The sequence below is a fragment of the Lytechinus pictus genome, chromosome 1 (assembly GCF_037042905.1).
Source record: "Lytechinus pictus isolate F3 Inbred chromosome 1, Lp3.0, whole genome shotgun sequence".
NCBI classification, from domain to species: Eukaryota; Metazoa; Echinodermata; class Echinoidea; order Temnopleuroida; family Toxopneustidae; genus Lytechinus; species Lytechinus pictus.
In genome coordinates, this window is record NC_087245.1 from 3,023,749 (window position 1) to 3,041,717 (window position 17,969).

Below are 17,969 nucleotides of genomic sequence, written 5' to 3' on the forward strand. Positions count from 1 at the left end.
AGAGATATAGCGTAATTTGCAGTCTCTCTCCATTGGTTTGTCGCAAGGTAACTAAATGATATGAATTAAAAAGTCATTTTATTACCTGGTCATAGTGCTTGTCCATTTCAACATTCAAAATTTTACTTTGATATGATTTTGAACCCATCTACCTTTTTTTTTATTCCAGCCACTGCCTTGTTTGATTTGGAAGAGACTAATCTCTCAACAATCTTTCATCGCATCGTTGACACCATGATCAACGCTGGTCAGATCAAAGAAGAGAATAGAGGAGATATCATGAGAGCACTCTTACTCAAACACAAGTAAGTTGCTATAGATAACACTATGCATTTTATGACCAACATGGGATACACTTTACTTCATTTTCATCAAAATATTAGATACTGATCATTCGCATCAAATACCCATAGATATAACTTATATTCTGTATCCATGTGGTGTTGATATTTGAATTTATCAAAGTATGTTACTCTCATTAAGAAAAAAAATTGTAAAGTACTTGTAAGTGCACTAAACGACCTTGCAGATTGTTCAGAATATACTAGCATCACAAGTGAAAAATGTGCCCAATAGCTTCTCTTGAGGACGCTTCCATCATGTGAAATTGTTGGCATGTATCTTGCAAGTAATTAAAACAAAACATTGCAGTGCTGTGATGCATTATCAAAGCATTTGCGCTTTTATTTGGTGTGCTGTATATTGTGGAACCTGATCAGCATTCTAGTTCATGTATAAATCCTCATTGTTTTTATTAAATGGCTGATGTTTGAAGGATACTTCACATTTTGCACAATACACGCTGAATTTTATAAACAGCATATTTATCTTTTAATGTGTATTTTATTTGATATTTTGAAGAGTTTGTTCTGTTCAATTTTCAAAAACTATTAAAGCTTTTACCCCAATGTTAATCAGTTTTGCATGTCTGTTTGTATTTGATATTGAAATTTTCAATCAAATTTGGTGTTGGTCATGTTTTATGTTTCATAAAATGATTTTTTTCAATGGAGTTCCTTTTGATATTTATGGATTTGCTTGTAAACATAACATTCAACATGGTTTTATAAAACTCTATGCACATACCCCCCACCTGCCCCATCACTCCCCCCCCCCCCAAAGAAAAAAAAAATCCCCCCTTCATGAATTGCAAGAGTATTATTATGAAGAAGCTTGGTATTTCCCAAACCTTGTTTTGCAATTACATACACAAGCTTAGGGTTTCACAAATCCCAAAGATGTATGTGGATAGTGCATCACTCTAAAAACACCAAGTATATCTTCTTCAATATTTGCTTCATTTTCACGTCACAAATTAAAATGAGATAAATTCAAAGTAAGCATTGAATCATTCAAGCATCTCATCAGATAGACATTAAAGAACCATATGATAGCAGCAAAATAATAAAAATAAAAAGAGAAAGTTGTATTAAAATAGAAAATCTCAAATCACCAAAAAAAATCCATGCCTATTTCCCTTTAAACTTTGATGCTGCTAAGATTGATGTAAAAGTGAAAAGCTTACCCCCTCCTGACTCCTTACACACCATGAATATCATAAACTATTAATTTGTATATATGCCAATAAAAATATTAGTCATCACCATCATCATACCTCCATCATAAATCTAGGCACGTGAATGATGGTGGCAACCACAATATTCTACGCAACTTCTCTACCATCTCCCTTGGTTCCATGGATGACAAGAAGGGTGAAAGGTATTCTAAAGATGAAATCATCTGTTATGTCATTGTTTGTTTGCATGGATTTTTGTTTTTGTTTCAATGTTTTCCCACTTCCCAGTCACTAATTCATCATGTTTCTGGAAAAAAGACAGCATTTTGCTACAGATTTCTCTCCTTTATAATACATGGTTGAGACTGCTGCAATGAAGACCAGAGAGAAGAAAAGTTGGTTCAAATCGGATTGAATGATTTTCCAGAGCAGATCTACTATCTGATATAAGAATTTTCCCCAAATTTTGTTTTTATCAATAACCAAGCATGTGTGGCTTATTAACAATTACATGCAATCATATGAATTCTTAAGAATGAAGCAATACATTCAGATGCTCAAGATATTAACCAGCACACAATCCCCCAAGGAATATAAAGTGTCAATATTTAATGATAAGCAATACCATGATAAAGGTCACAAATCCAAAAATTCCCCATAAACCATATTTGCATTCATAGTTATGAGAAAATTCTCAATTACCCACTCCCCCCTCCTTTACCCATAGTATCCCCTTCCTGTTTGTACATTCTATTTGTTTCCCTTACTACTACTAGTTTACAGTGGTGCTCAAAAGTAAGTGAACCCCACCACAAAATGAACATGTTCAAGTTCTACCATGTTTTAGACATTTAATTGTGAAGACAGGTGATAAAATATTAGATTCAATAAAGTATGTTTCTCCGGGCTCGCCGAACATTGATGTGTTGTTTACATTCAACACTCATTATGGAGGTGTGCATTTTGTGGTGGGGTTCATTAACTTTTGAGTACAACCTTATTTATAAAATGTATATTTTAATTTTTCTGAAGATGTCTTTTTATGCACCTAACATACATGTATACATTTTCATCCTATTATGTAAGCAATATATATATTTCAGATTCAATAATTTGCACATTTGCGCATGACAATTTGTAACCAATTCTCATATATTATTTGCTAAAGGAAAATAATCTCTGTTAATTACACTTTCATTTTGTATTCTGTTGACAATGGGCTGGTCCAAAGTTAGTCCAATGTGACTTTTAAGATGTTATTAAAATCTACTACAAACATCCTTAAGGTTCAGAACTAATACATGATAAAATATAGTGATAAATGGGTAAATTTGTGCCTATTCATAGATATGACTGTAATCTCATATAACTATTATATTATTTGATCACTCATAGGCATGAGAAACATCATCACCACTCTGGTATCTTTAAGAACCTGTCTTCAATCAGCCTTACTGGACATGGTCAAACAAAGGTAGTGAAAAGATCATTTTGACAATGTTTTTTTTAATTATTATTATTCCAGCTGTACTTCTGTTGAATAATGTACATCACAACTATTACAACATGAATCAAGGATCTGAAGAGCGTGATTTGTTGTGTTGTCGTTGGATCTAATGCTCTTTTATTTTCAACCAGACTTGAAATGAGACGAGTCGATGCAGGATGTACAGTTCATATATACATATATTAATTAAAGATGATTACTTGATGATAATGACAAATACATGAGTAAGTCTGATGGTGACTATACTCTGCAGATGAAGATAATATAAATGCTGCAAACTGATGTAGTATACTTTTCTGTAGCTCTAAACTCCAATCTCTATTCTGTAATCTATCTACAATCTCTAAAGTAATCTGATTTGGGTTCAGAAGTGGACCCCTATTATATTGGTCTGTTCAAGACTCTTTACAACCAAACAGGTGTTGGTCAACCTTGGACGCTTGACCAAAATAATCTGTATGTCATAACTTTACTCTGAATTGGGGGAGTTGACCTTTTAGGGAGAACATGAAATGTAGTGGATAAGAAACCCATAAAATGTGTGTGCGTCAGAAGTTTAGTTGGAAGAATAATGAGTAATACTTTCTTATGAAAGTTGGAGTTGGTATACTTCCTGTAGAAGTATTGAATAAGTATTGCTTATGTATTGATGTATTATTGAATATGTGAGATATGTCTTATCATCACATAACAATTATTAGACCTAGATCTTTAGAAGTAGATTTTTGCTGGTAAAATGTTAGCAGTATTAAGATAGTTTAATGATGTAGGTGATCGTTTATTAAAAATTTCATTACTTTCTCATCAGTTTGATCTGATGCGATCTAATCAAGCCAAATGTTCATAAGCACAAGCTTGTCTCTGTCCTGTCCTAAAGTCTCTTATTAATTTTTATTCTACCTCTACTGCAGCCGGAATCTGAAGTACGTATTCCTATGATCAGCATTGATGGCAAACCTAATACAAACGGCACGCCTAATGACAACCAGAATGCATCGTCCGGTGGATTTAACACCACACCCTCTTCAACCTCTCTCATGAAACTCGCCCATAAACTGGACAACAAGAAGATTGAAGGCATCATGCGAAAGATCCCACAGGATGCAGAAGTAACCTCTGCTTTGGTAGGTGAGGTTGACTTCCTCCAGACCCCAGCTGTCTCATTTGTACGTCTTGCAGAAGGTGCTATCCTAGATAACTTCTCTGAAGTACCCATCCCTGTCAGGTTCCTCTTTGTCATGCTGGTACCAACCGATTCTGACATCAACTACCATGAACTTGGAAGATCTTTCTCCACGCTCATGTCCAATGATGTAAGTCTCATTTCTGTCTTGGTACATGGTTGTGCATTCAGAAATTTAGTACATTTGATGTTGTCTAATAAAAGTTTAATTTCTTTATAGCAGTTACAGAAATTATATTGGAATGATCAATATCACAGTATCAGGTAGTGTTTTTGATTAGTGTAAGGTGCTGGATATACTGAAGACATGATATATGGATGAACAGGAGATTGTGTGAAAAATAAGTACATTATCAGATCATTATACTCTGTTCATGAATTCAAAAGTGAAGACCATTTTACAGATGATAGAATCCCATAAAATGATTAACATGAAAACATATGATATCCCTACAGCACTTCCATGAGACTGCATACCGTGCTGAATCAATGAGGGATCTTCTGACAGCCATGAACACTTTCATTGATCACACCATTGTACTACCACCCGGTGACTGGGATAGGGAACTTCTTCTTCCAGTACTACGAATGCAGAATGAGAAGATGAAGAAGTTGAGAGCTGAATCAATGGAAGATGAGTTTGATGGGGATTTGACGGTCACTGATATCAGTAAGTATTCTTGGATTTATGATGAAGAGTACCCTTATTATTTTTGCATTAATTAATACATTAATCTAATTTGTCTGTGTAGTGTTTTATGCCTTTGAAAGCAGTGATGTGATACAGAGCCTGAAGTGATCTTAATAACCTTTTGATTACACTGTCGAGATTTCTTTTCATTCCATTACTGCTGGCCATGGCCTACTTTACATTCTGATTAATATGGTTTTCCTTCATTTAAATGCCTACATTTCTTGGAAATCTATAATTCTGATGTTCTACCAAGAGCCATCAATGGTGCAGGCAATGAATCTTCAAACTGTGATATTGACTTTTATCATTCTTGATCTCTTGTGTCATAATGAAATTCACTTTGCAAACACATAGAGCTACCTGTTCCCACTAACTTGCAAACATGTAAGTTCTGTCACTTTCTCTTTTCTACCCGTTTTATATATATATATATATATATATATATATTCATTTACTTTGTGTTAAATTTTATAGTCTTTGACCTTTTCGTCCGTTTGTGCTTTTCTTAACTATTATTTATTTAGCATTTTTGTTTTGGTTGACGTTTAAGCCACCCAGGATTGTTACCTTCAGTTTAGGCATGTGACCTCCTTCTTTACCCTCGGTTGATATTCTATATTTTAGACTTTTTAAGTTGGTAAAATGGAGACATAAAAGGAAGATGTAGCTTTCTAATCGTATATATTAAGCATGAATGTGCATATCAATGTGGTGATGTCATAGTTTATGTTACAGTATATCAATGGTTACAAATAAGAATTTCTTGCACCTTGCATGTAATAATGGGTTGGAGTTGAGGGCTTGTATTGTATGTAAAGCAAACATATTTGCAGTTCAAAACTAATCTACACTGCTTGAATCTGTTTAGAGTCCGTTTTTATTGAGATGAATGGCTTTGAAACCATATTCACTCTGTATGGAATGAACGGTTTTTTAAACAGTTAACAGTGATTCTCCTGTTACTGTTTTAATGTGTATACTCCCTGATCTAGCATTCTACATGATTTTTTTTAAAGAAATGTAGTATTAACAATTAAAATAAATGTTGTATACAGTTTCCAGTTAACTTCCCTTCCTCCTCATTTCTGTCTCTAATAGTAGATTCCCATTTGTATACATGTATAGGGGAAGGCGGGGTAAGTTGAGCATAGGGGCAAGTTGAGCCACCACCCCCAGGCCAATAATGAATGAGTCAGACATTGTGGTGGTGTCATGTATTGATGACCCATTACATAACCCTTTACCCCACCACATTGTTTTCGACTTTGAAACAAAAAGTACTTTTTTAGAGGGAAAAATACAAATTTCAGCCAAAAAAGTAAAAAAAGGGTGTAAAATAGATAAGTGCTTTTTACCCACACACGTCTTTAAATATAATAAAGAAATAAGAACAATATTGTTAGTCCAGGTATGGATCTTCACTCTTGTCATAGTCTCTTACATGATGGATGGGTAAGAAATGTGCGGGTGCGAAATTTTCGCATTAAGTTTGGACAGGGGTACTTTGAGCCAGCCAACATGGGGCAAGTTGAGACATTGTAATTCTTGTGGTAATGTATAATAAAAATTAAAAAAACCTTGAAAAGCCATTGACATGCAGGCAGAAAGGTGCAAATTCACATGACAGTTCTTTTACTTTTAGAGGATGTTAGTATTTATATAGAATTAGCAAGTGAAAAGACTTGAAATAAAAAATTGACATTCTGGTTCTTCCCGCATACATTTTGTACGTAGTTTTTGTGGCTCAACTTACCCCAGAAGGTGGCACAACTTACCCCACAGATGGGGCAAGTTTAGCCATTTGACATCGTGTTTTTCAAAGGTCACAATGAATTTCAGTGTGGGGGTAGAAAGTTATATATATGTGAAAAATATTTCCCAAGAATCAAATTTAAAGGCAAGGTACCTATTTCTACATTATTATTAGTCATATCAATTCGAACATGCAAAATGCAAAAAGTGTCGCAACTTACCCCACCTTCCCCTACACTTTCTACTCCCCTTTCACTTACCAACTGTCCCGATCTTTTTTACCTTTCTATCACACATACTGATTACCTTGTACTCCACTCATTTATATTTCATAGACTCAATGGAATACAGTAATTCAAAATATTGGACGTGTTAGGACCAATATTGCATGACTCGATAGTGAATGCAATTTTGGTTTACAATGTAGGCCTATGGAAAATTTGTCAGATTTTGGTGTTCTTTGCAATAAACTCTAATTATGAACGTGGAAATACTGCAAACAAAATATGCCTTTTTGGATGCACTGCTGTTATGCCCTATTTAGATATTTAATGTCTAATAATTTTCTTTACCAGCTTCCAAGAAACGTTACCCAAGGTTCCCTGATCCTCTAAAGAGGACAGGTAAGATCTTTGGAGGTTTGATCAATGATGTCAGACGTCGTTACCCTCACTATTGGTCTGATATCAAGGATGCATTCAACTTTCAGTGTATCGCTGCTTTCTTCTTCATATTCTTTGCTGCCCTTTCTCCAGCCATCACTTTTGGTGGCTTGTTAGGTGAGAAGCATCTTTAATTCCATGACATCATAATATGTTCTGTCAAAAAAAGGAGGAATGTCAGTTCTCCCCCGTTCAGCTTCATGTCATATAAGTGATGCTGCCTTGTGAACAGAGCTACTCATATAATATTGTCAGACTCACTGATCAATTCTGTATTGTATTACTTGGTTATGTATAAATATTCCTTTATATTGAAACATATAATATTGCTCAATTCTAGAATATTGAAGAACTTTTTAGGATGTACATGTGGTCAAGTAAACATTCTCTGAATGCTTCTTCTTTTGTCTACATATATTTGCTTCTTTCCTTGGTGACACCAATCATTCCTTGTGCTATTCCATTATCCATTAATTAAAACATGAAATTGCAATAATTTAGCTGAACATGAACATGCTACATTATAATAATTATTGATTTTTTTTAAGGATGGGCTCATTGAAAGTCCAAATGGTCATTACCTTGAGATTTAATGTACTTCCAAATGTTTATATTTTCCTTTAGCTGACAAGACAGAGAACTGGGTTGGTGTATCAGAGACCATCATTGCCACAGCACTCAATGGATGTATCTTTGCATTGTTCTCTGCTCAGCCATTGACTATCGTGGGTGTGACTGGGCCTATTCTTGTCTTTGAAGAAAACCTGTATTCGGTGAGTTTCAAACTATATCATAATATTCTGATAAGAACTTGAAACTGTCTTCATCATATTACTGTTGTATAATACAAGGATTGTCAGGGTTTTTTTTTCACAAAGTAAAATGTATTTTGCCCTTTTATCCCCATTGGCATCAAATTTTCATCCATTTCTTAGGTTTGCTGAAAGACTTGATAAGGATATAAAATTTCAGTGTCAAAAGCTTACTAGACTCATCAGTCAATCTTGAATCTAGTTACAATACAGGCCAGGTTATATGATACTGTAGCATATATGAATATGTAGGTATATCTAATTTACTATATTTTTTCATATTTTTCTTACCAAAATAGTTCTGTAGTGACCGCAACATTGAGTACCTACCGTTCCGTGTTTGGGTCGGTATCTGGCTCTTTGTCATCATCACTGTCATGGTTGCATTTGAAGGGAGTGTTCTGGTTCAATACTTTACACGCTTTACTGAAGAGATCTTTGCGTTCCTCATTGGTCTCATCTTTATCTATGAAGTGTTTGCCAAGCTGTATAAGGTGAGTCTCTAGATACGTATTCATTGCAGATCAAAATTAAACCTTTTTCTTATCTTTTCTGTTTAACTAAAAAAGACAGCATGCCTTGAGGATTTCTATACAATGGCAACACCATCAACACTGAGTAAAGAGAAGAATTCAAATGAAATATTACAGATAATATTTTATTTCAGTCTTTTGATACAGCCAACAAAGTGTGAAAATTCATATGGTGGACTGGAATATAGAGATACTCTAAATATGCCTCATTGTATCTAGAGCACATACTCTCTTGTCTAAATATGCTTTTTTAGCATTCCATTAGTGTAACTCTCAAGATGATATTGTTCTTGCCCGTAATGTATGGTACCCTGCTCATATCAATGTTCTTCAAAGGAAAGACGTTGACTTGTGTTGTTTCCAAGTTTTGTTTCCTTGATTGCAAAATAAAGAAAATTCAGTTACTTAAACTGTAGTTGGAACTTGAATAAGATGTTATTCATTTCACCAGATTATCACAGTTTCTAAACCCATCCTTGAGCAAGCATCAATCTTGAAATAAAAAAAGAATAGATTAGAGTGTTCCTCACTTAATTTGTGAAAATTCTCAAAACAAAGATTTGATTTCTTAATAGATCATTTTAGCATGTCACATATCAATGCTTTCAACATTATTTCATCATTATTCATGTGATGATTGCACAGTAGATGATTTGATTACTCATCCTCAGATCTTCAATGCCCATCCTCTCCTTGAAGACTACTGTCTTATCCCTGGTACTGATGGATTCATGAACTATACAGAGGTCTGGACCAATTCCTATACAGAATACACCAATGAGAATGGAACTGTCATCTATAATCTTTCTGCTCCTGGCAACATGACAGGTAAATGATAGCTTGATTAGAAGAATAGTTTTCTTAATTGCAAAATATGTCATTGATAGTATGAAGAGGCAATATGAATTTGCAATCGATATTTACATAACACATTATTACTAGGATTTATTTTGATGCTATCCAATGTGTTCATATCATTTATTCAGTTATGGGTGATTGTTCTTCAAGCAAGAAGGTGATAGAGGGTCAACCAAACACTGCTCTCCTTTCTACCATTCTAACCCTTGGAACTTTCTTCTTAGCTTTCTTCCTTCGTAAATTCAGACAGGGACGTTTTCTCGGGAGGAGTGTAAGTGATCACAGATTCCTACTCTTCTTTTTTATTCATCATTTTCTACTTAATGTATTTTTGTCTATATGATTGTATTACAAAATTTAGGGGAAAAAATGAGAGAAAGGAAAAGATAAAAAAATTTAAGAAATAAAAATTGGTGTCTTTCTGTTTAATAGATGAGTTTAGAGTATAATTTCTTTTTTAATTTTAATTCTTACCTAACCTCTCAGTACTCATGCTATTAAAGTGTTCATCTAAATTGAGTAGGATATTTTTGCAGAGTGAATGTAATATTTGAAAATATCTTTATATCGTTATTGTTATATTATGTTGATGTTATATTGATAAAATTGGAAAATAATATTTTTTTTGTATTTTTTCAGGCAAGAAAAATGATTGGTGACTTTGGAATTCCCATTTCTATCCTGGTCTTTGTGATGGTTGACTTCTTCGTCAAGCCTACATACACACAGGTACAAATAAAGTTTGAAAACTTCAGCTGAGTCGTATAAAAGAACAAGTTCTTTCTACTTGTTCATGATCAGTTTTTCATGACAGCATATCATTTCAACCATTTCAGTTTGGTTTGAAGCCCTTGGGATAAGTGTCTGTATGATAATTTAGATGTTTGCATATCATATGATTGTAGAATTAACTATATCATTTCAATTGAGAATAGTACTGAAAAGAAATATAAAGTGGTTTGTAGAAAAGAGGCCCGCTGACAAGAGTTCATTTCGAAGCTAATCTAAACGAAGATGCAGTCAAATTAGTGCATGGCTAGCATATGGCGATGCAACAATTATCTGTCACCATTAGCTTTTTTCTGCTTTGTAACATTTCAGGACAGTAATCAAGTAAGGATTGGATTTAGCAATCAAGCCTTGCTTTTAGTTCGAAATGTCATTCCCCCCCCCCCTTTGAAAACTGTTTGATGCATATATTAATCAGTTGTTTGAGACCACATTCCCTCAAGCATACAATTTAGTGTGATCCCTTTCTTATCTTTGTCTTATAGAAACTTGATGTTCCTGATGGTCTGAAGCCATCTGATGTCTGCAAACGTGGTTGGTTTGTTAACCCTCTTGGTATCGACAAACCTCTTGGTATCGGTCTCATGTTTGCTGCTTGCATCCCCGCTCTTCTTGCTTTCATCCTCATGTACATGGAAACACTCATCACTGGGTATGCTCACCAAGTCATTGTTCTTTTCCTACTTTTTATGATTCTTTTTCTTTTGGCAAACCAGACTCTCTTGGTAATTTTAAAAGAGTTTTCCTTTTATCGATAGATTTTATGATGGCGTGTACAAAAAAATAAACTAGAAATTGCATTTTTTCGATTATTCTCGGATATAGGGTTACATTTTTCCCGAAAGAAATTTTTATGGCTTTACTATAATATGAGTTGAAGAACCAATAAAGTGGATCTAGGCTCTTTTGAACCAATAAAGTGGATCTAAGCTCTTTTTGTAAGCTCTTTTTTATGTACCAATTGAAAGCCATCCTGTTGTAGGAGAATTTTCTTACTAGCCCTTGTAAACATCACATATTTAGTGGTCATAAATTATATGTTCTCATTATCTTGATAACACAAATTCAAATCTGCAATTGCAAGATTTTGGAGGCATTCATTAGGATATATGATACATAGATGAATTTAACCTCATTGATGCCTGTAATACTTTGTAAAGGGTAACAATACTGACATAAACTCATCATTTTGTTTGCAGACTGATCATTAATAAGAAGGATAACAAGATGAAGAAGGGTTCTGGATATCATTTAGACACCTTCCTCATTGGTTGCATGGCTGTTTGGAATGGTCTGCTAGGATTACCTCTGGTATGGGCTGCTACTGTCAGGTCAGTCACCCACATTGGTGCTCTCTCTGTCTTCAGCAAGTCACATGCTCCAGGAGAAAAACCAAAACTTATCAAAGTCCTGGAACAGAGGCTCACCGCTCTATTCATCCACATTGTTATTGGTAAGCTTGCTCTTGATGCTAGATGAATGGAAGGATATATTAGGTAGTTAACATGAAAGTTCAACTTCTAGAAATTTGTGACTGTTGCGTAAAAGGCATAATGGTAGCACGATCTCCCTTTGAAATGTTCTTTTGAGCTATGTCATTGAAATATGTTCAGGGATTATTATTATTATTATTATTTATTTCGCCATAAAAAACATACAAAAATTGTACAATGTAATTACATAAATACAATTTGAAATTGAATAATTTAATATGGATAAAGTAGAAATGAAATAGAAGAAGAAAAGAGTAAGAAAATGGTTTTTCCATGGGCCAGGGCTCGCAAAAGTAAAATTCAGTACTATTGCCCAGAGGCATGCGAGCCCTCATGGAAAAACCGTTGAGAGAATATTGCACATTCAATATACAAAATTGCACATTATTAAAATTCAAATAAAACACATTGACAAACATTATTTTAAAAAGTATGTTATGCCAGGCAAGATAAAAGAAATAAAGAGGGGTATTGGGAAGAATTTGAATACGCATGCCGGACTGATTAAAGAATGTGTGTAATGCTTAACATAACATAGCACAAAAATAACTTAGTGATATGCAGCGAGGCTTGTTTTGTGTTGAATAAAACACTAGTTTGTGTAGTTTTTCTTAGAATAATGTGTGTCTAATATGAAAGTTTGACAATTATTACAAAAACTTTAAGCAATGGAGAGATTTATGGATAAGCATTTAGACCTACTGCACGTTTGTCCTTCAATACTTGTTTCTCTTTGACGCCCATACAGGTGCATCCATTGCCATCTCTCCCCTCCTTCGTAAAGTTCCTCTTGCTGTTCTCTTTGGTGTATTCCTCTACATGGGTGTTACATCACTCAATGGTATCCAGATGGTTGAGAGAGCCAGTCTTCTATTCATGCCTGTCAAACATCATCCAGATACACGCTATGTTAGGGAGGTAGGTACCCATCACAGTCCCTGTTTTGTCAAACACTTCATTGATTGCTCCTTGCCAAGCAGATAAATTGCTTTAAGAAAATGAGTGGAGATTTATATTGTATTGTTTATGAGGTCAGATAGAGATGAAACTAGTGTATGCTTGTTGGATTGATCCATCAAACCCATTCTTTGATCATTGTGAGAACGGAAATGGGTGGGTGGACGACAATAAAACAATAAACAATTTAGTGACTCAGCAATGGAAGGTAAGTGGTGCATATTAGGGAAGCTGTTGAGTACACATTTCATTTAATTTCAAAGAAAGAACACAACGGATTGGAATGGGGGTGTGAGGACCAGATCAATAATTCAAGGATAAAAAGTTTGCAAAAGTGAATTTGGTTTTGGTTGAGTAAGTGATAAAATAGTGATGAATTTTGTTCATCAGGGGAAGTCGAAGACTTGGTTTCAAAATGTAGTATGGAGTTTTCATAAGTTAGATGAATACTATGAATGAAGTATGTCTGCAAAATGGAAATTAAAGTTAATTTTGCTAATTTTTTTCATTAAGTATTTACAAAAAGTTACTTCATTTATGCTCAATTGTGAACCAACATAGTATGAGTTTTGAATGTAGATATGTTTGATCATTCCTTTCTCAACCTAGGTTCGTACATGGAGGATGCATGTCTTTACTATCATCCAGCTATCATGTCTAGCTATCCTTTGGATCATCAAACTCACCCCAGCTGCCCTTGCTTTCTCATTCTTCCTCATCCTCCTTGTTCCTATCCGTAGTCAGTTGAAGAGGATCTTTACTAAGCAGGAATTAGATGCGGTACGTATATTTTTGGCCTCTATTGTTTTGTATTCAGAAAGAATTCTTGTATAGAGTATATCATGTGCTTAAAATGTATCTTGTAACACTCCTTGTTTGTTGACTGGATTTCTCATGGGATAGTGTCCTTCACCGATCTTACTTCTAGGATAGCAAACTTGATAGGAATTGAATTTTTATTACCAGTGTAATAATAAAATTGCATGAACTTTCACTTAAAAATACAATATTAAGCGCTATACCAATGTAGATAATATATCCTGGTATATATTCACTTCATTTGGGTCAAAATGCGGAATGGAAAAATACCAAATGATATCATTGTTTTGTGTATTTGGGTATCAATTGCCAAATGGTGTGTGGGGGGTATAAAATGCCAAATGATATAGTGTATATGTCAAATGCAACATAAGGTTTCTTAATGAATGATCTATTTACATAAATCTTTTCATCCTTTTTTTTTTCTCAACAGCTTGATAGTGAAGAGGTAGATGCTAATGATGATGAAGACGATGAGTATCAGACCGTTCACATGCCTCAGTAGAGGTCAAAGGTAATTTGAGGGTCCATCAAAAAGCATATTGAATTTTTGCTGCCATTAACAGTACATAAGATATCCTTCCATGGGATTTCTTTTAAGAAATTAAATGCCATTGACCATTGTAAATCAACAGATGTTAAAGATTCAGAGGTTGTGTGAGGTTTAAAGGTCATAATAACCTTTGTAACGTCATTTGTAAGCAGGTGGTGTATCAAGATAGATTTGTACTATCAAGAGCTTCATGTCTACAACTGCCTTCTAGTCTTTTCCATGAAGAAGATATTTTGATTGTTTGAGGATTTATAACGTTAAAAATTTTGAGAAAATGAATGTTTGCTTGAGATGAATCAATGGAGTTGTGATGATAGTGATAGCATGGAGGATACATTCTCAAGGACTTTAATGTATATGAATAAATGAACAATTTATGAAACAGTATTTTTAATCTTTTTAATAATTACATCAAAATATGCCGTCCAATAGTCTTCACGGACATATAAGCTGTTACAAAGTCACTTAATGATGTACGTATTTTAAATTTATGATTTTTAAGGGCATATTCATGGCATTTAGTAAAATATAATATATGATGTGCTGGTACCTTGTACAAAGAAAAATATATTTCTCTTCATCTTGACATAAAACGTAGCAAACCACAAAATAAATATATTGTAAATGTATGTAGTACATATGATTTCTTGGCAGTATTGTTTGTGAAAAATTGATATCTGTTTCATATCACATTTCAACCAAATAATTGTGCAAGAAAACCCCAAACCTCCAATCATCTACCGTCTTCAAAACAGGGTCTTACAAACAATTTTATCACGGAAGGAAAGCCATATCCATGCAGCATTTCACTGTTGCAGATATCACTTTGCTTGACCATACTATCTATTGAGAGACAAAGAGATATAATTCTCTCGTGATTTGGTTTATCACCCTTTTGGTGCCAAAGAGATGATATGTATTGTGTGAGGAGAATTCCTCTCCAGCCCTCTGTTGATGGTGAAGTCTGGACCATCCAAATAAAATTACCCTATGATAAGTCTACAGACCATCAAACCTAAATACTGATTGGTATAAGCCTGTCGATTTTGTTACAGTCTTTAGAAGCACAATCTGATTCAATAAAGACTTGTCCGACAGAATTGTTTCATTTCGATATTCATGTTTGATTACATATCAAGCTGCGTTTCAGTGTTTGTATATTCTCGCACAAACTCCTAGTATCAGGCTTTGATAATAGTTACATGATATACGGTATATCTATGTATGCTTTGTAACAATTCTGTATTATGAATTACTACTTGTGACCGGAAATGTGCATACAGAACAGTATTATTCATAAATCTTCAACTCTTTCTTTTTAGTACTTCTTTTCTACTCAGTCTTCAGTACTACGCAATTCAAATATTAAAATTAAAAGAGCATTAGGTTCGTACAGAGGCTTGAATAAAAAAAAGTAGAGTAAATGTAACAAAATGTGGGTTTTTTTTTTCTTTGCATATATTGTATTTTAAAAGTGATGAAATAATGCTTATGTAGCAAAGTAATCTTTCTTAAAACATTCACACTTTGAATGAAATTTTGTCCCAAATTTCTTTGTTATTTGTTAAAACAATGATGACTTAAAAGTATAAAGAAACCTTAATGATGTGGAAGCTATTATTCATTTTACTGGATTTTACAATCTCACCAGAATACTCATTAAGCAATGTTAAGATAAAACAAATTACTTACAGTGAGTGTATATATGTCATTGCTTGCTTTCTTTCCACTGAAATTATAATGTTTGTAGAAGCCTTTTCTCTAGAAAACTTTTTTTAAGTGTGAAATTTTGCAAATTTATAATTTGATTTGTGACAGTGTGTTTAAGTAGTATTTTTTGTTGATAAATATTTTCATTTATTTTTTTTCTACAGACTCCCAATAAAACATTGTTCAAAAGGTGCTTTCATTAAATAAATTTATTTGATTTCATGTATATATAATTCAAATTATTTTTGTATCTATTAATTTACTGAAGCTTGTAAATTATATATTTATTGATATTTTACGCAACTATCTTTCACTTATTGTTTTCATTGTGAGTTGACCTAATAGTTTATGATAAATTAAAAATGTTAGTCGCAAAATTTAAAATGCTTTAACACCTAGTGCTTAAAACTGAAATAGGGATTTGAAATGAATTCAATATACATAAAATTGAACAAACAGGACTGAATTACTGAATATTTGCTGAAATTTCATTATTAGTATTATCTTTATGTCAATATTTTATTTCATCACATAACCCCATTTTTCCTTTCCAATATGTTTGTAGATTTATGTTTGTTGCACTACAATTTTTTTTTCATACTACACTACATCATATTTGTGTTGAAATGTGAGGATACTAAAGTAGGCCTGTACATACATATATACACAAAAAAAAATTTGCTAAAATTTGCATCGTGACATTAACTGATTTTGTTTGTTCTTATTTTTTTAGTTGACCTGATTCACATGTCTTCTAACATTAGAAAACATTATGTATATATTGCAATGAAGTCTTTTGAGGCTAAATGTGACATAGACACATATAGAGCATTTCTAAAATGAGACCACTTTACGTGTATCTATAATGGTCACATTTTCTGTCTGCTTTGAACTGCCATAATAGAGAAGTTTGACAAATCCTTGACTTTTAGTATACTATGGTTCTTTGAAGGCATTTGGGATGTAAAATATTTTGATAGGATATAAAAGGGGATTTAAAAGAGGTATAATGGTTTGTGTGTGATAAACAGGATGCCAAATTAGAGGAAGCATTGTTTGAATAGAGCAGAACTTTAAATTAAATTTAATCTTATTTATGAAAATGTACTACTCTACAATATTTATGTTAATAAATGTATATAGGAGCTCTCATCTTGCTTTTCATGTCCATGAGAAAAATACATCTTTTAAAATTGGAATTGTTTGTTTAGTAATGCATAGTTTCTTTTATTGGATGCCATCTTATTTTTTTTCTAGCTCTAATTACTCAGAATAATGTGCGACATTTTCTGGAAGAACAATCTAAAATATCTGCTTGATCTTTAATTATGTCTATGTTGATATTATGCATACATTTGAAATAATGCGATTCTATAGATGCTATTTTTGTATATTAAAGATTGTAATATTCTATATTTCATTTATTGATGCAAGCAGTATATTGTTTTGTTTACAAATTCAAATTGCTTGATCGGAGTTTGGTTTGGGAAATTTCATAAATTGTTCGCAATAAAGGTGTTTGTATGTGCTTTTTTTTTTTTTTTTGCACAAGATTATTAAATGAAATGGAAAATATTTAATGTGTTTTAGTATTAGTTTGTTGTAAAATAGTACAAGTTGAAATGTTGTTTATTAAAAAGACCAGGCAATATCTGTTATAGTATATAGTCTGTGGATTCGCAGTTAGAGATTGCATTCATCATCTGGCTCTCTGATTAACCCGAAATTCTTGCTGCAGCTCTGATCCATCTACGTCATAATAGAAAAATTTCGGAAAATACATAAAGCACGTTATTCATGCAATCGAGGCATTATTAAACACTAGTGCATACATCAAATACCTGATTACGCAACTTTTAAGCAGTGAGAGATGTCACCTTAGTGAATACAATGCCGCAATTGACAATACAACACAGTTATTTTCACTGAGGTGACGTCAAAACCTAGAATATAACAAATGTGATCCTCGTAGCTTTGGTCACGTGATGACGTATTGACCTATCACTGATTCGAATCTACATAACCTATGTAATAAAAAGCAAATATAAACTCCTCAAAAAAAGTCTGGAAATCTGACTTTGATCGATAATCCCTCCTCGGTTTTAGTAAATATCAATGTGTAATTAATATC

At 33.3% G+C, this 17,969-nt stretch overlaps 1 protein-coding gene across 3 annotated transcripts in view; it reads left to right on the forward strand.

Moving 5' to 3' along the window:
* LOC129255847 (band 3 anion transport protein-like) overlaps positions 1 to 17,413 on the forward strand; it is a 35,403-nt gene extending 17,990 nt beyond the window's left edge. For 2 of the 3 annotated variants that reach the window (XM_064106255.1, XM_064106301.1), the window contains exons 9-24: positions 170 to 305; positions 1,633 to 1,719; positions 2,912 to 2,990; positions 3,935 to 4,336; positions 4,663 to 4,876; positions 7,228 to 7,431; positions 7,939 to 8,087; positions 8,426 to 8,620; positions 9,331 to 9,487; positions 9,646 to 9,788; positions 10,157 to 10,246; positions 10,792 to 10,958; positions 11,506 to 11,759; positions 12,548 to 12,717; positions 13,366 to 13,536; positions 14,009 to 17,413. In XM_064106255.1, coding sequence (XP_063962325.1) covers positions 170 to 305; positions 1,633 to 1,719; positions 2,912 to 2,990; positions 3,935 to 4,336; positions 4,663 to 4,876; positions 7,228 to 7,431; positions 7,939 to 8,087; positions 8,426 to 8,620; positions 9,331 to 9,487; positions 9,646 to 9,788; positions 10,157 to 10,246; positions 10,792 to 10,958; positions 11,506 to 11,759; positions 12,548 to 12,717; positions 13,366 to 13,536; positions 14,009 to 14,080 — 2,690 coding nt within the window. In that variant the 3' untranslated portion in view covers positions 14,081 to 17,413. The remainder of the gene's footprint in view (positions 1 to 169; positions 306 to 1,632; positions 1,720 to 2,911; positions 2,991 to 3,934; positions 4,337 to 4,662; positions 4,877 to 7,227; positions 7,432 to 7,938; positions 8,088 to 8,425; positions 8,621 to 9,330; positions 9,488 to 9,645; positions 9,789 to 10,156; positions 10,247 to 10,791; positions 10,959 to 11,505; positions 11,760 to 12,547; positions 12,718 to 13,365; positions 13,537 to 14,008) is intronic. The other variant, XM_064106355.1, reaches the window with a different exon arrangement.
* The last annotated feature ends 556 nt before the right edge of the window (positions 17,414 to 17,969 follow it).